We start from the raw sequence: 19,818 nt of genomic DNA on the forward strand, positions 1-19,818 counted from the left end.
GTTTCCAACGAGATTGGGACAAACGGATGGTTTATTAGTGGCTGAAATGGTATTTAGAGAGTACAAAAAGTTTCATGGGTTCACGGTTCAGGTCTCTGAATCTAGCAGATTATTCTGTGTCTGAGGTTTTTGGTGAAAGGAGTTTCCTCTGCAGAATTTTGAGAAGCGAGGCAACAACAGTTATAGAAATGTACTGAGCTGGGATCACTTCTCAAATATCATTTTAATAGAGGCAAGAATTAGAGTCAGAGAACAAGAAACTGAAAAATGACCTTAACGAGCTGAGGAAGGCCATAGTGGACCGGGTGGCCCAGAACAACAACTGTTCCAATGACATCTACGACAGTTACAGCCTCCTCCTGAATCAGCTCAAGTCTGCTAATGAAGAGCTGGAAGTGCGGAAGGAAGAGGTCCTTATTCTAAGGACACAGATTATAAAGGCAGCCCAGCAAAAAGATGCAGGCAGAAACATGGTAATGAGGAAAACAATCCTCCAGCGTGTCTCAGTGTGTTTGTGTTATTTCCACCATGTTGCCATCTGCTGCTGTTTTTGTATGGTTGAGCACACTGGTTTGTAGATCCCTTTGCAAAGACCAGACGTGGTCATTTCTCAAAACTTTTTAAGATTTAGACTAAGAGCCACTGGAGATTTGACCAAGGGCATTAGAGCCAAAGATTATCAAACTTGTTGAAGGCTTTCATGGCTGAAATCACTGGGTTGCTATGAGTTGTGAGGATGCCTGCCATAGATGTGGGTGAAATGTCAGGAGATAATGCTTCTGGAAGATAGCCATACAGCCAAGAAAACTCACAGCAACCCATTGTCAATCTCATTTTACAGCAAGTCCAGAATTAAAAATGATCAGTGAAGACAGAATCAATTTGATTTTAAATTTGTGAACAGTTCTGTAAACCTAGAGAATCCAACTCTGCAAGTCCAGTGTGCACAATCATGCTTGCAAATTATATCATCATTACATTATTTGGAACAAAAAAATATTGATCCAGTTGGCTGTATCGCATGCCTTGCAAATACAAAATCAGTTCAGCTTCAGCAGATGAAGAAGGAACATGTTTTCAGCTGCTAAGTTAGTTGAAGTGTCTTGAGCATTAAAATGAGGCAAAATGATGCTATAGGTTGCTTGCAGCAATAGCATTATGGGGAGTTGGTGTTATTCGCCCCATTAGAATTGACACATGAGGTGGAGTAGAAAGCTGCTTCGAAAACTCATGGCTTTTCCTGCTATTGCTTTGCTGCCAAGCCAGTGAAATTGCTTGAATTCAAACCTAGACATTTAGCCACAATCCTGAATAGCAAATGCACTATCTTATGTTATTAGCAGGATTAACAAGAGATAGGGAAACCAGGGTTGAAGCACAACAAGAGCATTTCATGAAACTGGAAACTAGAGCTAGTCCATGTAACTGTTCTATCTGCAGACAGCAAAAGGGGATTTTTATAGTTACCCTAGTTACTTCCAGCCATTTCTAGTCCTGATGCTGGCCATAGATGAGGTTCCTTCTTGCAAGCACACTGAGAATGGGATAACTTGGGCTGCTTGTCAGGAATTGTGCTTCATAGTGTTTACTTCAGCTCATTGATTTCCATGCTGTTGAGTTACTCAATGTGGCTACCATACACTCCACATATGCCCACTTTGGCAGGTTCTCTGGTGAAACTATTTTCCTTCAAGATATCTTGACTTTCTCTGTGTTGATAGAATTTGTAGTAGGATCCTCCTCCATTGAGGTGGCTTTTCCTGATCCTAGCAGCAATGCTCTTAACCTATGCGTGCCAGACGAAGAGGCTGGAGAATCACCCACATTTTGTTACCTGGCAGGCTAATTAAGGCAGATGTCAGGCTTTGCTGACATGAACAGGGAGCTGGTGGATATGGAGATTTAAGGGCAAGGATAGATTCTTACTCTTATCTAGACTAAGACTAAGACCTAAGGTAGAGGCCAGGCAGGATGAGGAAGACCCATTGTGCTTCATTGGGATTAAAGCCATGCTGACATACTGTAAATTCTTGCTCCAAATGTTAGCATTTAGTGGATTACCACAGGAAGAGTGATTAAGATATTGATATTTGAGGCGTTTCCTTGAGGAATATGGTTGCCACCAACTTGCCCATTTGAAAAAAAGTTATTTTCATTTGGATAAAGGATGAACACATTGTCTTACAATTTAGGGCAAAGGCCTAGACATAATCTCTAGATTGGAAAATTTCACTCTGTGATTACAAGAACCACCTTCCTCAGTGGTACCTTTACTAGATATTATTTTCACTTTCTAGAGTTTTAAAGGAAAGATGGAAAGCTGACTCTTTTACTAGAAGGCTATCATTCTCAGAATTGGGTTCCAATTCTGTGTAATCTAATCTGGGTTACTTTCTAGAACCACATCCTCCAATTTGAGGCAGTTGTACTGAGGTTTGGATTTTGGCACCCTGGGGAAAGAAGTATGTTAACAAAGAGCAGGATGGAATACACGCTGCTTGAGCTATGTTGCTCCAGATCACACTTCTTTGTGTACTGACTGAACTGATACAAAGACAAATTGAAGAATTAAAAGATTTGGGCTGATGTTTGGCAGCCCCCTACCACTGTCTATAGTTCATTTTGGGAAATATATACCTTCTTGTATGAGTTTCAACCCTTCCAGGTTCTGGCATAGTTCTACCACCAGTTTCCAATCTTCATGCGCTACCATGTGTTCAGTAACCCTTTTGTTGCACTCATAGAACATGTCTGCATTGTAAGCTGGTTTAAACTCTTTCCATGGAACCTTGAACTAGTTCTTCATGTATATATGTGTGTAAGTCAATATCACGTATAAGTCAAGGGAAGGTTTTGGGGGGCAACACTGTGAATTTTGATATCATTGATGGATAAGTCAAGGACTATTCCAGGTGGAGGGGAACGTGAGGGTGTCACCTTAGAAGGCCAGACACCCTTGGCTGTCACTGCCATTTTCTCCTTCGTTCATTACAAAAAGGCCATAAATGGTGCAGGATGAAGAGAGTGGAGAGGTTATAGATCTTTTAATTTCTCACAGAATGGATTAGGTTTTCACATTACCTTCTCCTACACTGAGAAGAGGGTGGTTCCTTGTTGATAAGAATTAAGGTACAGTACTCGAATTGGACCATGGATACGTTCACCCAGATTATTTGAACTGATGTTTTGGCTAAAATATCTAGACTTATATATAAATATGCAGGGTAGTTCCTTAAAAGGAAATGATGGGATCCTTGCATTGAATTTTCCCTTTTCTTTCTAAATTGCAGTTCCAAAGAAGGTTAAACCAGCAGATCATTGGAGTAGATTAGTGTGGTAGAACATCCAAGCTCCTCTTAACTTTTTTTTAGGCTGTGTCCCACTGGACTCTTTTTGCTTCTTTTCTGTCTGTTTTCCAGCCATTGAACTTATCTTGTAGCAAATGCAATTGTGTTTCAAAATGCTTTTGTAGATCAGTGCAAAGTGATGCATGACCGATCTCGAGCATTAAGAAATGGAAATAATTTATGAGACAAAACATTTCATGGCTGACTTTTTTTTAAAAGGAGCCTAACAACATGCAAACCAGTTGGCCAAACAGCGACAAACATGTGGATCCTGAAGATGCAATAGAGGCCTATCACGGAGTATGTCAGACCAACCGGTAAGCCCATCTTTGTTTATTCAAAATCAAATATTAGATCAACTGGAATTGAGACTTTTGTTTTGATCTCATTTGCAAGTAACACAGGGAAACATCCCCAGATGCAACTAACCAACAGTGGCAGTAAACATTAAGAAAATTATATTACCTTCTGTTTATATAGTTGGATTGTGTTATGAATTGTTCTGTGTATATTATTCTTGGTTGTGAGCTTATCATGCAAGTGCAGAATCTGGTATTTTGGGGGAAACTGGCATCAGGATGACACTTTACTCTTGCTTAAACATTAGTTTCTAGATCTCGTGGGCTGAAAACACGTTAGAGACCTTTTAGTGATATCTGGCCATGCTACTAGAAATAAAAAGGAAAAGCATTTTTAAAATATTTAAATGGCTCCTTCAAAAATGGTGCAGGAAAAACCATTAAAAACTTTGCATGATCTTTTAAATTTTTGATGGCCAGTTTGCATGGCCAGAAAAATATAGTGAGGATGGGATCAAACAGCCATATAACTGAACCAATTATGTGACTTTTTCAATGTGTGTTCAAATTGTAAACAAGACTGATGAAACAAAAGCAGACCTTTCATCACAATAGAGGGAATGAGAGATTAATTTAAAATTAGGTAGATAATTTATTGGACTTTGGTACCAGTACTAGCCCCTCGTGGTGTGGCAGTTTAAACCACTGAGCTGCTGAACTTGCTGACTGAAAGGTTGGTGGTTCGAATCCAGGGAGCAGGACGAGCTCCCGCTGTTAGTTTCTGCGGAAAGGCAATGGCACTCCATGCAGTCATGTTGGCCACATGACCCTGGAGATGTCTACAGACAACGCCGACTCTTCGGCTTAGAAGTGGAGATGAGCACCACCCCTCAGAGTCAAACACAACTAGACTTCATGTCAAGGGGAAACCTTTACCTTTTCTATATATAGATTTTATTGATGTTTTTGCATGCTTTAAATCTGCCCTGGTTTCAATATTTTATAGGCTATCTTGAATCCCAGAACTAAGGGGAAATGAAATTGAGATGAATAAAATAGGAATACGCATAGTGTCAGGAGGTGACATTCTCTAGTTCTGACCACAATCTCGTAGGATTTATGAAATAGAATTGATACCAAAGCCAGAGAGGAATGTGACTTTCTGTGTGGTGATGTTTTCAGAGTGACTCACAGGAAAATATACTAAGCAGAGTTAGGGACATTTAATGGAAGTGCTGCCAACCCATTTCTATTGCAACTGGAAAAGTGTATTTAAACACATATCCAACAAACCACTAGTTTCAAAATAGCGAAATGACCTAAGATGCATACATTTTATTTATTTTTGGCATCATTACCCACATTAGAACTAAATGTGTATTGGGGGACTTTGCCAGAATTCTTCTTTCGATTGCAGGTTTCCCACAGTAAAATGTAATACCCTGAATTTTTACCATAGTCTTAAAAAAGGAGAGAGAGATGTTTATAGTCTCTTCATGAATATCCTCTCATCTGTTTACCCATTGAAACACCAATAAAGATCCTTGAGAGAGAGGAGTGAACAGGTAGAGAAAGATAATGTGGAGCATTGATAAGATTCACGCAAGCATGCCAGATAATCATTTATCTGACTATAGAATAGTATTATAGAATATCCCCAAAACAGGACATTTGGATTGGGTGATAGTCCTCATGAATGGCTCCTTTTTCTTCCCTTTTCTCATATCTGACTCTCCTGTTCTTGTTCCTTCCTATCTCTTTCCACTTCTGTTTCCCTTTCCTCTGTCCTTTCTTTCTAGCAAGACTGAGGACTGGGGGTATCTGAATGAAGATGGAGAGCTCGGCTTGGCCTATCAGGGTCTAAAGCAAGTTGCCAGGTCAAACACTTTTACTTCTTTTTCTTCTCCTTTGCTCCTCCCTCCTTCTGTTTCTTTCATGTTCTTCCTCTTGCTCATGTGGAACGGTGAAGTGAGTGTCACTGTCACTGTCAAATATCCAAAAGTGGTTTGCTTTGTAGAGCTTTTTCCTCTAAGTCCAGTTTGCTTCTTAATATGACTGCTACCAGCTTCATATATGAGCTGCCATACAGCAAGAAACGAGAGTGTTGCTGTGTCAGTTGGGGTAACAATGCTTGGCTGGATATTCAACTGTTAACTTGCCCAGAAACAGTTATTTTGTCACAACAAGAAGAAAGGAATCAGGTGGTATCATAAACACTAGCACATGTTATTGGGTATAATTTTTTGTAGACCACAGTCCATTTCATCAAACATTTGGAATATTGCCTTAGTTGGCAGTGGTGCTTGGGTAAAGGGGGGATGTGGAAATGTAAATGTAGAAACATTGTTCAATATCTTAATAGTGGCCCCTAAATACAGTAGGTGGGTGGTATCGCTGCATTGATAAACAGATTGAAAAGTTTGTATCTTATCCAAGTCAAAAGACAGTGCTTGATCTGTTAATGAAATAGTAGGTAGGGCAGTGGTCCCAATCAGTGGTCCATGGACCCTCAGTGGTCCCCAAGATATAATCTGCGGCCTCACCATTACTACACTTTTGTCTCAAAACCACATGGCAGCAACTGGTTTTGTGAAACCCTCTTACAGTGCTGAGGAACGGGGATGTTGGGTGGGAGAGAGGGTGACTGCTCATGAAAGATTACTACTACCACATCAGCTCTAGATTATTAAATATGGTTTTCGGTGGGCGAGCAGATACTGACTACTGGATGGCATATATTCTGTATCAGAAACTAGAGCTAATGTGAAACTAAGCCGGTCTGAGTCCCTCTACAGAGGTGAGAAGATCGGGATATAAAAGTTTTAAATAAATAAATGTGGTCTGTTTAATGCAATTTTCTAAATGAGCACCCCCAAATCTATAGTTGATTCGTAACTGATTCGTAACTCTTTTGGTACTAATATTGGAGAGTGGTCCCTGGTGAAAGTGGTCCCTGGTTAAAAAAAAAGGTTGGGAACCACTGGCGTAGGGGCTGCACTCAGTAGGATCCCAGAGAATACCAATTACAAAAGTATAGACAGTGACAACCACCTAATTTGCGGCCATTAACAAGCAATAGTTGAATGGCACTGACATCTGAGATGGGACATATATAGTAAGATTTTTAAAAGTCTCCATCCCTATTCAAACTGTAGGAGAAAAAAATCTTTGGTTGAAATCTAGTAAGCCTGAATTGAAGTTGGTTGTGTATCAGTGCAGGCTCCAAACCTGAGATATGCTTCTGGAGTCTCCCTGTGATGTTACTGTACTTTGGTGAATTTAATTAAGCAACAGAAGGAAGCAGCTATCAGTGGTTTGGAGTGGCCATTTTACTTTTCTACAAGGGACATGACATAGTCTGGGAAAATAGGACGCACATTAGCAAGCCTTGCTGGGACCAGGACAACTTTCTAAGGATTCTGGATGCCAATTCTGGGCACATTTTGTTGGCTGGCTTTTCTCCTAATAAAATCTATAAAGAGATTTTTACATGATCTATGTTTTGTGATCACCGGGCTTGCCATAGGAACAGCATTACACACCCTAAACAATAAATTTGCTATCAAATCTACTGGTGTTTTTCCTCCTGTGCTTTTTCCTTTGTTCCCATACTTCAATAGCAAATGGCTCCAAAAAAGCCTGACTTAAAATTAAATTTGATTCTTAGGATATAATAGTTTCCCCATCCTTGCAAACATGTGTCAAGAGTGCAGCATAGGTTTTAGGTTTCCAGAATTTCCAAGCAACATTGCAAGTAGCACCAAGTGTTTTCTATATAACTATATAGGTCAGGAAGGGATAAGGGCATGTCTGTGAATGCACATATGTATGCAAAATAACTAAATCTCAGTGTAACAGTTTATTGCACTAAGATGAAACATTATGTGCACAATTGCCAAGTTTGTGAGATTTTATAATGAAACTTTGCAAATGGCTTTCCTTGGCCTGTAGCTTTGAATACTCACACAATTCAGTATGCATGTGTACTGAAACATATCATCAGGTGTAAGTGTTATAAATGGACACCATTTCTATTTAGCGCTCAGTCATCTTCAATTTGATACAGTAGCGAAATAAAAGAATGATTTGAGCCATTTATCTTCTGAAATTCTCCATATTTGCAGAGACATCTTGTCATTTGTCCCAGTAATAACAAATGTTACTTCATATGTTGCTGAGTTATAGATGCATAGGCTTCACATCAATTTTAAGAGTATTATTTTTTTAGTTGATTCAGCTCCCTGAATTGAGATTTTTTAAAGTTGATTCTCACTCCATGAGGGCATCTATCATCTAGCTAGCTATCTTTCCATCTCTCTGTTTGTTTATTTTGGAAGGAAGGCATCAAGGAGAAGAAGGAAGAAGAAGATAGTACATTTGGTCTATGGAATGCCCCCCAACCCCAGTTGTGACCCCATCTACACTGACCATTTAATGCAGTTCAAAACTAGCTTCGGACTGCTGTTGCCCGGCAACAAACTCCTACAAAAGTGTGTGAAAGAAAGCCCTGAATGGGCATCAGTGCTTAGTGGTTTGTGTAATCAATCACGATTTAGGCCTCAAACTAGTTCTAGGATTTCCTATGTAGTCATCTGCACAGTGAAACCACTTTCTTCAATACCAGTTTGAAGCTGCATTAAATGGTCAGTGTAGACGGCACCTTAAAGGGATAGTTCCAGGATTGTGTAAACCCTCAGCAATAGACATATCCTCTCCACCTTCCATCTTCCTCCTCAAAGTGGAATCTAAAATCTGTCATATATTACTAGCATGAAATCTGGTGTGGAATAGATTATGCTGCAACATTATTGGCTTAGAGCAGGCATGGACACACTTTCTAACTTGGAGGCTGCATGCTAGCACTCCTGTTAAGAGGACTGACTGCCTGGTGATGGAAGGGAAGGAGGAAGGAAAGAGAGAAGGAAAGAAGGACAAAAGGGAGGAAGGGAAGGATGGAAGGAAGGGAAGGAGAAAGGAAAAAGAAGGATGAAAGCAAGGAAGAGAAGGATGAAAGGGAGGAAGAATGAAAGGGAGGAAGGGAAGTTTGGAAAGAAAGGGGGGGAGAGAGGGAAGGAAGAAAGAGGAAGGAAGGACTGAAAGGGTGGAAGGAAATGGAGGGAGGGAGAAAGAGGGAAGAAAGGAAGGACAGAAAGAAGGGGGGAGGGAGAAAGATAATAATAATAATAATAATACTTTATTTATACCCCGCTCCATCTCCCCCAGGGGGACTCAGGGAGGCTTACATGAGGCCACGCCCATCAACACAATAAACACAGTATACACAAAACATAAAATGCAAGATGGAGGTAAGGAAGGAAGGAAAGAGAGAAGGAAGGAAGGCTAGGATGGTGAGAGAGAAGAGGGCCTGAGAAAGGAGCCAAAGGAGCCGCATCTGGCCCCTGGGCCTGGGTTCCCCATACCTGGCTTAGAGCCTAACTTTCCAGCACAGGTTGCTCAATCCACTTTAGTTTTCTCAATGTGTGGACCAGGTGTGAGGTTTTCTGGAGAACATGCCAATGGATGACTGTGGCCTCGTTTGTAGAGTTTCTTGGAGAAGCTTTGAAAGGGGATTAAAGAAAAGAGATTTCATTTTAGCGGACTCTGATTGGTACCTTTAAGAATCCATTTTGCCTGCCAAATTGTTAAGCTTATCAGCAGACCCAGCAGTACATTCACATACAGGAGGCTGTGACCTTTTCATTGGTGAATCAGGCTCATTGGGATGGGTGGGGAAGGAGTCAGAAATGTATAGATATGTTCCATTCAGCCCCACTTATGGAAAGCACAGCTTGTTCCTTAATCCATCATTTGCACAGAACTACACAGCATGCGCCCATTTCAAACAAAAGTTCTTTTTGTGATTGAAAACCTCCCCTCCACTTTGCTCTCAAAAGCCATGGTTTTAATTCCCCTTTGGTTCAATCTCAGTGGGTTTCCTTTTCCCTTTTAAATCTCCTTTTTTGAGCTGCCTAATTTTGAAATACAATCATTTAAAAAAAATGATACCTATTTCTCCCACGGAGGGAATCAAGATACAGAGAAGTTAATAAAGAAATACTTCAGTATTTAAAATGACTTAATAGGCTTTTGACCTTTAGCTACAGAGAACCTAAAGGACCCTCAAAATGGTGGGTGTTTCACTTTCTGAATAAGAGACCATTGAGGTTTCAGGGGTACAAAATAAATAAGGTGACACTATTAGTGTTGGGAGAATATTTGTTGTTTAAAGTGTTATGAAGTTCAGAATGTATTTTTTTCATCAGTTATTATCTGAAATCAATATTGCATTTTTGGAACTTTTGTCATCAAATACATTTTGGCTATACTTTGTTTGATTTTATTGTCACTTGTCTTGATTCCTCTAGTGGTAGAAAGACAGTGAAATTATATTAAAACTAAAGCAAAGTCCCACCTCCTTATATTATCCAGTTCCCAAGATGGATCTGATATGTCAACTAACTGGAAGCAGGTAAAAAATGAGAGAATTGAGCCCTCTCGTTTTAAGGTTTCTTTTAAAGGATTGTATGTCTAGCCTTCGACATTCTTTAGAAATCTCATTAAAACAAAATATTTTTTTCAGTATAGCAGATTGGATATACAATTCTTTATTCTGAGGTGTAGCTGCAATTGAAGGCTAAATGAGGCCGTTGCTTCCAATGTGAATTCTGAGATATAAACCTATGGATTTTTTCACTCCCCAAAATTATAGCATTATGATAACATTTTCATTGAGCATTTAGAAACAGATTGTAGGCAACAGATGAAAAGGAGCAGGCAATGTTACCAAAGCAAGGCTGGACATAACAAATATGAGAGATAACAACAACAACTTTATTAGAACTTGGGATGGCTTACACGGGGGACAAAATGTCCACAAAACATCAAAACAATAAAAAAATATGATTAAAATAAAACATAGTAAAGCATAATAAATCAGATACAAACACAATTAAGTTAAACATAAGGGTATAAAACAACAGTATGAAGACTCGCTCAAACAATGCACAACAAAAAACCAACAACCAAAAATACTAAGATGGGCATGATCAAACTATAAAAAGAAACAGGCATGGAATAGTGGAAAACAGGGCCGGAGGATTGGAAAAATTGTAGAGAACAGAGTACTGTCTGGCAAACTAAGGACTGGCCAATTATAAGTAGGGACTAGTCATTCTCAAATAATTGTTGAACAGCTGGATTTTCAGATCCCTACAAAAGGAGAAAGATTTAGGGGCTTGCCTAATCTCTGGGGAGGGTGTTCCCAAGTTAGGGGGCCACCACCAAGAAGGCCCTCTCCCTCGTCCCCACCAGCTGTGCATGTGACGGTGGTGGGAGCAAGACAAGGGCTTTTCTGGTGGATCTTAGAGCCTGCGCTGATTCATAGGGAGAGATGTGGTCACGAAGATAGGTGGGGCCCAAACCATTCAGGGCTTTGTAGTTCAAAACCTACACCTTGAATTGGGACCGGAATCTTATCAGTGGAGTTGCTTTAATTAGGGGCGTTGTGCACTCCCTATAGTTAGTAATAAAGTAATTGCAAATGTGAAGCCATTTGAATTTTTTTCTATGTGACCTACTAAAAGCGCCTTTGGGTAAACTGTTACTGAGAGCTTGGGATATTGAGTTTTAAATTACTTCATTAATGTTGTTCATTGCAAAAGAAAAAAAATCATTGCTTTTAATTTCATTAATTGCATTAATTGTAAATTACTGCATTCATTAAATCATTAGCTTATAAAGAGATTATGGAATTTATAGGGAACAGCATGATTCCTCGTTGTGCTCTTTGTTATTGGTTCCTTCCTGTTTGAAGTTACTACATTTATAGAATCAAAGAATACGAGAGTTTGAAAGGGACCACAAGAGCCATATATTTCACCCTGCCCCCATCATGCAGGAATATACTACTAAAGTACATCTAAAATAAGCCCATATAACCTCTATTTAAAGACCTTCAAAGATGGGGAGCCCATCACTAAGATGATCCATTCCACTGTTTAACAGCTCTGACAGTAAAGAAGTTCTTCCTAATGTTTAGGGTGGGATCCCTTTTCTTGTAATTTGAATCCATTGACTTGCATGCTGGCTTCTGAAGCAGCAGAAAATAAGTTGCCCTTCCTTTATGTTGGTTGTTGACTTTGTATGCCATTTGCCCTTGTTGCAGAGAGAGAGAAAAATTAAATATCACATAACGACTTAGATTTAAGTAATTAGTCCCAAACTCTAGTTGAGTGCTGCTAACCAGACAATCCATCTTCCAGTCCTAATCATAATGGGTGGATGCATCATGTCTGATTATTTTGAACCATTGTTACCAAAATCCAAAAGGTTTTTTGTTAACAATATCTTCTGTCCTTCAATATTTCACATGATGGAGGTGTTCAATGAGAATTTTGTTGCAGAGGTATGCTGTCCAGGCTTCCTTCAAACTATTTTCTTTTGTGTTTTTCAAGTGGACAGTAATACAACCTGCATCACAGAACTCCATAACAAGCCACAGCTGGTTATCTTGTCTCAATATTTCTGTATTTCTTGGGCTCCTTCGTGCAATTGATCAAGTTTGCTTTCTCTCTTCCTTCCCCGATTTCCTTCCCACCAGGCTTCTTGAAGCTCAGCTCCAGGAACAGAGGAGAGAGCATGAAGAAGAACTGGAAACATTGAAAGAAGAAATGGAAGCTCTGAGGGTGGAAATGGAGAAACAGCAGGAAGCCTTTTACCAGACCCTCCAGCTATCACCAGAAGCCCAAGTAGAGTTTGGCATACAGCAGGAAATCACGCGGCTAACCAATGAAAACCTGGTATGGATAGTTAACAGAATACCTTTGGTTTGCTACAGAAGATGGTGGTTGTGAAATAATTGTCCATCTACAGTATTTATCTGAAGAACTTTTACTCTGCCCGCCCGTCACACAAAGATTCCTCAGTTATTGACAAAGATCAATAGTTAGATAATTGCTTACAATCCTACATAGACCACACAGATTGCAGGCTTGGGTAATAAAGTCATTTTAATGACTAGTTGAATTGGAAGAGGAGGCAAGATAGATGGGAGAAAATACAATGTTGTGGAGACCACAATATCTCTTCTTGGTTGTAAATGCATCTGTTTTCTAGCTAGCTATCTCACTATGAAGGTTTGTATATATGTTTGTACCTCAAAGGCTCCTACATTGCTTGATGGTTCTGGACCAGACTTGATACACATACCCTTCAGGGTCCAATTTAAAATGTTGGTGGGGTTTAAACTATAAAGTCCACCCCTTTTGTTATATACTCTTCATTTTTAAACGAGCTGCATTGGTGGTCTAAGAAGCTCACAGATAAAACCACAGGAGGGCAGTGTATAGAATCATAGAGTTGGAAGAGACCTCATGGGCCATCCAGTCCAACCCCTGCCGAGAAGCAGGAAAATGGCATTCAAACCATCCCTGACAGATGGCCATCCAGCCTCTGTTTAAAAGCTTCCAAAGAAGGAGCCTCCACCACACTCTGGGGCAGAGAGTTTCATTGCTGAACAGCTCTCACAGTCAGAAAGTTCTTCCTCATGTTCAGATGGAATCTCCTTTCTTGTAGTTTGAAGAGAGATAGAAAGGCTGCCTCAGAGGGAGAGATGACAAATGGAAGAGAGCCAGATCATCATGGAGGCAGTGGAGGAGTTCTTCTCAGAGAGCCTACCCACAGATAAAGAGTCTCTTTAGGGGGTCAGAGTTGTCAAGAAGATGTTCTAATGAAGACTTTCTCAATTGGCCAGGAAAAGATGGACATAAGTTAGAGAAGGGAGATAGGAGGTGGGTGAGCAGCCCCTTCAAAATGGAATGGGGGGATTTATAGAAGAGGCAAGTCAGTGGCTGCCTCTGAGGGAAAGGAAGAAGGCATACCCAGACAACACTGGGTATATATGGTAGTACATTTGAACCTTGACTTACGAGTGTCCCTACTTATGAGTTTTCCAAGAAACGAGCATTCACTCCTTCAGTTTTTGACTTTGAAATACGAGCCGAGATCTGAGTTATGAGCTCCCTGAGCTGCCTTCACAAAGCCCTCCATAGAGGCCTAAAAGAGGAAACTGACAAAACCATATATGAGTTTTTCTGGTCTAAAAAAAGCCCTACAAATCATAAGACAACAAGTGATAAATTGAAAGCCCATACAGAGAGAGAAACTATGAATCAAGCCCTGTTGGTCCCATATTATTTACCCTTTTTTCCACTCTCCAAAGTCTTAGGAAGACATCTTTGCCATTCTTTTTTCTTTTAAAATTGGAATTGGGTTTTCCACATGCAGAGCCTGGGGAAGAATACATTTGATGAAACAGGAGCCCTGAAGAGTACAAGGATGTCTTAAGCTGGTGAAGTTGAGTCGCCCGCTGCTTGTACTTCTGTTCTACTGTGGCATCTTATTAGAAGGACTTTATCACGTTCAAACAGATGTGTCAGAATCATTTAAATATGAATGTCAAGAACTGCCACAGAAGCATTGGGGTGGCAAACCATAAATTATTACTTGCCGTGCATTACTTCCATCGGAAATCAGGAATTGGTGACCTTAGCTAGAGAGGCAGAGGGCGTCAGAGATGGGTTTCTCTTCTCTAATTGACAACAAGTGATAATTGCAGAAAAGGAAGCCCTGTCAGACAAACCACTAATTCCCTTATTGATTTTAATGTAATTATTTGTGTTAGGAGAAATGGGTTGTGACATGCCACACAGAGAATTGCTTGCTTGTTGAACCTGTTAGCGACAGCTCTAGCAACTTAGTTCTCTAAAGCAAATGCTTGCTATTTTTGAAAGAAGATGGATTGCCTTTATAGGCATGGTAATTTCAATTGTTTATATTAAACATTGACCAATTCTGGAGTCCTCTTCAAAACTTCAAAATGGGAGCTACACAATGAATGATTTCCTTTTATAGCTGAGAAATGGTATTTATTTATTTATTTATTTATTTATTTATTTATTCGACTTGTATACTGCTACTCCCAATTTGGCTTGGAGCGGTTTACAGAAACAGATTAAAACAATACAATTAGCTTTAAAATGACCATAACAATGACAATAGGCACCGAGAACAGGCATAGAGAATGGCTCCCTGCGAGACCCCGCATACCAGCGGAAACCATCCCTCCCCTCACCACACGCTGTCCCTGATTCTGAAGGAAGCAGGACACCCACTTAAGGGGTATCCCCCTAACCCCAGTCATGGCTAGGTGGTGGGTTAATAGATTGTGATCAACCATATCAAATGCTGCTGTGAGGTCCAATAACACAAGCAGCGCTGATTCGCTTTGATCCATCTGGCAGCGAAGCTGATCTGTGATGGCAACTAGCACAGTCTCCGTCCTGTGCCCACTACGGAAGCCGGACTGGAAGGGATCGAGTCTGACTGTGTCATTTAGGAACTGATTTGTTTTCATTTGGGAGTTGTAGTTGCTGGGATTTATAGTTCGCCTACAATCAAAGAGCATTCTGAACTCCAGCAATGATGGAATTGAACCAAACTTGGCACACAGAACTCCCATGACAAATAGAAGATACTGGAAGAGTTTGGTGGGCATTGCCCTTGAGTTTTCGAGATGTGGTTCACCTACATCCAGAGACTCAAACAATGATAGATTTGGACCAAACTTGGCACGAATACTCAATAAGCCCAAATGTGAACACTGGTGGAGTTTGGGGAAAACAGACCTTGACATTTGGGAGTTTTCGTTGCTGGGATTTATAGTTCACCTACAATCAAATCTTTTTCCTGAACAGTTCCATTTTACAGTAAAAATTGAAGAATTGATGGCTTGCCACCAAAAGTAACTTTTCTGTTACTGGTAAAGATGTAGAGTGTCTGGAAAGATGACCTCCATGTTCTTCTGTATTGTGCTGACATTGTCCAATGTTTTCATGGCATCTCCTTGAAGTATACCCTCTTCTTTCTCTTTCCTCCTCTTTCACCCCTAGGAACCTGAAGTATTATCATCCAGAAAAAGTTTGAACAGTTTCAAACGTTCAACTGTTTTCTTTCTTGTCCATCTCCATCTTCTTTGCAGAGTCAAGTTTTTTTAATGATATAGCCTTGAGACCAAGCAGACTCTTGAGGCCAGAGAGAAAAAAGAGAGCATGTCAACTAGTTCTTTAAAAGAAGCCAGCCTCACCCTGAACAACTTGACAAATTGCTCCCCTCACTGTTATGTGAAACTCTTACAATGCATGATGGATTGGGCTGGTGCTGGCAGAAATAGATCCTGAAAGAGGAATCAATGCGTAGCTTGGTAAAGATGGTTGTGTGTTAAGGGTCAGCCAGTCTTCCTCACTTTTTAAAGAAGAACCTTTAGTACTTCTGAGGCAAGGAAGAAAACTTGTTCAACTGGGTAGAGAAATAAATTCCATAGAGTTCTATCATATATATGCCATCCCCTGCCACGCGTTGCCGTGGCCCAGTTTGGTGATCTGGGAAATAAAGTAATGAGAAAGTGTTGGTTTCTAATATATGTAATTTCTTTATGCTTGTGGGTATTTCTTGTTGCTTTGTCAGTGCTAATGTAAAGATTTTCTGGTTTGCCTACTCTGGAACATGTAACATATAATTGTCCTTCTTTAGGGGTACTTTTCAAATCTATGGTACTATATCTGTCATAAATGTGTGTGTGTGTGTGTGAATCATATATATTTATCTATATCTATGGCTGGATGGCTCTTCGTCAGGAGGGCTTTATGTTTTCTTGCCCTGGTGAAGGGAATTGGACTGGATGGCCTTAAGGCAGCATTTCTCAACCTTGGGTTTGGGACCCCTGGGGGGGTTGCGAGAGGATGTCAGAAGGGTCACCAAAGACCACCAGAAAACACAGTATTTTCTGTTGGTCATGGGGGTTCTGTGTGGGAAGTTTGCCCCAACTCCCAAATGTCAAGGTCTATTTGCCCCAAACTCCATCTGTGTTTATATTTGGGCGTATTGAGTATTCGTGCCAAGTTTGCTCCAGATCCATCACTGTTTGAGTCCACAGTGCTCTCTAGATGTAGGTGAACTACAACTCCAAAACTCAAGGTCAATACCCACCAAACCCTTCTAGTGTTTTCTGAAGTTTGGTTCAATTCCATCGTTGGTGGAGTTCAGAATGCTCTTTGATTATAGGTGAACTATAAATCCCAGAAACTACAGCTCCTAAATGACAAAATCATATTTTTTTTATTAATGGTCACTCCTTGTGTTGTGAGACGTTTTGTTGCCCAATTCGTTGCGATTTTGTTGATTGGTTCCTTTGTTTTTAAGGTACTCATTATGCACAGAGCATTTTTATATATGAACGAAATCACACCAAATTTGGCAACAAAACGTTTCATAACACAAGGAGTGACCATCACTAAAAAAAAATATATGATTTTGTCATTTGGCAAAAGGTCCACTTAAGTATTAAGTCACTCAAGGTGAAAGAGAAGAGAGAGAGAGACAGACAGACAGACAGATAGACAGACAGACAGACAGATAAATCTTCTCTTTCACGTTGAGTGACTTAATACTTAAGCGAACCTTTTGGCTAAGCAAATGTAATCCATAACTTTCTGGTACAACTCCAAAACTATAGTTGCAGTAAAAGTAAGAACTTTTCCAACCAGAGGAAAAGTGTTACCATATATCAAGGGAACCACAGACCGCATAAGGAAGCTGATGAAGAAACACAACCTACAAACTATCTACAGACCCACTAAGAAAATCCAACAAATGCTACATTCAGCAAAGGATAAGAGGGATCCTCTCATCTCTGCAGCAGTCTACCGTATACCATGTAGCTGTGGACAAGTCTATATAGGGACCACTAAATGCAACATTGCTTAAACACAAATCAAGGAACATGAGAAGCACTGCAGACTAACTCAACCAGAGAAGTAGCCATAGCAGAGCACCTGGTGAACTAATCTGGACACTGAATATTATTTGAGAGCACAGAAATGTTGGACCATTCTAACAACCACCATATCATACTACACAGAGAAGCTATTGAAATCCACAAGCATGTGGACAATTTCAACATAAAAGAGGAAACCATGAAAATGAACAAAATCTGGCTACCAGTATTTTTTAAAAAACTCTAAAATCAAGATAGTAAATAAAGACCAACCCTCAAGAAACAGGGGAATTCCAGACAAGAATCAATCAGGGCCAGCGAACACTTTCCAACAAAGGATTCCCTAGGCAGCAACCAGCCAGGTTTAATGCTGCAAGGCCATGGAATGCTCATCAGTGTGGCCATTTGCAATATTCACGCTTGTCTCAAGCAGCCAAGAGTTCTTTCTCCCACCTTGGACATTCCACAGATATATAAACCCCAATTTTCCTAGTTTCCAGCAAACCGCACAACCTGTGAGGATGCCTGCCATACATGTGGGCGAAACGTCCGGAGAGAATGCTTCTGGTGCATGGCCATACAGCCTGGAAAACTCACAGCAACCCTATAATTTCAGTTTATTGCAACTTTCAACATGGTCTTGCATCCGCATTGTGCTTTATAAAAATGACCATCACTACTTTTATATATGAACATGCATAGTTAGCAAAGGACTCTGGCGCAGATTGGATTTGTGTATGCCATCATTTGACCAGGATTCTCCAAATGGAACAGCAGTGACTCTTTCCTGTTTTTTCTGCTTTCTAGCACTTTTCTTGCCTCTCATATATTATAACTTGCAATCTCTTAAAAGGAATGTAGTGATCATCCCACAGCTTTGAAGCAACATTAGTCATTTAGCTATCATGATGAACTTTTTCTTACTATTGTATTTTGGGATTGCTTAAAGCAAAACATGTTGTGTTTTTGTGGTATTGGCAAAGTGTTTGTTTTCCATGCATACTTTGCTTAATTACCAAGCAAAGCACTTTATAATGACTCTGTTCCCTTTTACCCCCAGGATCTCAAGGAGCTCCTAGAAAAGTTAGAAAAGAATGAGAGGAAGCTGAAAAAACAGCTCAGGATTTACATGAAGAAGGTCCAGGATTATGAAGGTAAGTCTGATTTTGTACACTTGTGCTGTTCTTGAGCAATCAGTGAAGCACCATGATGTTCTACGGGACTTAATTTCATATCTACTTGTATCCATGCCAGAACTTCCCCCCCCCCCTTCCCAAATTTAACTCATACCATTCCCTTTGAATGTAGTTCTGCAGCTCTATCTTTGTGTCCATTGAGTGCAAGTAGAGTATACAGCCCACTAAAGAAAAGTGTATGTCATTAGCCTTATATAGATAAGACACTTGCACTTACCCAATTAGCATGACATTGGGCTGCATTGATCGAAGAATTGCAGTGAGTGCTCTAGTTACAGGCCTATGTCAGTTACTCTGCATTTGAAAACGCTTGCTGGAACAACCATGTTTTAACTTTTCTCCAAAACGTTAAAAGGGAGGGAGCCGATCTGATATCCCTAGGGAGGGTGTCCATAGCCAAGGGGCCACCACTGAGAAGGCCCTGTCTCTCATCCCTGCCAAACGTACTTGTGATTGAGAGCAGGGCCCTCCAGATGATCTTCAACAACAAATAGCACAACTAAATAAGAAACAAATACACCAACAAGACACACACCTCCAGAAATATAAACTACACTAACAAATAAACAAATCACAGGGACAATTCTATGAACTTCACATTAACTATCTGTTGGTTTTTATCTGTTATTCTACTCCCTTTAGATAATATTACATAATCACACTTCTGCTTTTGGTAATACTCTTCTAATTCATGAATCCTACAAATTATTATTCATAGAATCATAGAGTTGGACGAGACCTCGTGGGCCATCCAGTCCAACCCCCTGCCAAGAAGTAGAAAAATTCTTCTTCCCCCGTTAGTCCCTGTTATTGCCCTGTTGTTGTTGTAGAAAGGCAATAAGCAAATCCCACTCTTTCTTGAAACTGATCAAAACTTTCTCCTTCATCAGCATAGTCAGCTTCAATTTTCCTTTCCTGCATGATTTTGTTAATCATCTGTTGATGTGCCTGATGGGCTTTTGAAGCCTAACCTGCTGGATTTTGCACCTTTTGGGTAGCCTGATTAGGGTACTGCAACAAGGCCACGGTATCATATATTGAGTACTCTCACTTCATGCTCAGAGTTGTAAATATTAGGAGGAACTTCCTGATGGTTAGAGCTCTCTATCAGTGGAATATGCTGATGCCTGGGAATGTGGTGGAGT

The 19,818-nt window shown here is 40.2% G+C and overlaps 1 protein-coding gene across 5 annotated transcripts in view; it reads left to right on the plus strand.

Annotated features, from left to right (window-relative positions):
* Positions 1 to 19,818, plus strand: part of MYO5B (myosin VB) — a 372,261-nt gene that overhangs the window by 336,337 nt on the left and 16,106 nt on the right. For 2 of the 5 annotated variants that reach the window (XM_067464656.1, XM_067464660.1), the window contains 5 exons: positions 231 to 473; positions 3,567 to 3,664; positions 5,446 to 5,523; positions 12,246 to 12,444; positions 18,538 to 18,631. In XM_067464656.1, the coding sequence (XP_067320757.1) occupies positions 231 to 473; positions 3,567 to 3,664; positions 5,446 to 5,523; positions 12,246 to 12,444; positions 18,538 to 18,631 (712 nt within the window). The remainder of the gene's footprint in view (positions 1 to 230; positions 474 to 3,566; positions 3,665 to 5,445; positions 5,524 to 12,245; positions 12,445 to 18,537; positions 18,632 to 19,818) is intronic. The other 3 variants (XM_067464658.1, XM_067464657.1, XM_067464659.1) reach the window with 3 other exon arrangements.

The sequence above is a fragment of the Anolis sagrei genome, chromosome 2 (assembly GCF_037176765.1).
Source record: "Anolis sagrei isolate rAnoSag1 chromosome 2, rAnoSag1.mat, whole genome shotgun sequence".
NCBI classification, from domain to species: domain Eukaryota; kingdom Metazoa; phylum Chordata; class Lepidosauria; order Squamata; family Dactyloidae; genus Anolis; species Anolis sagrei.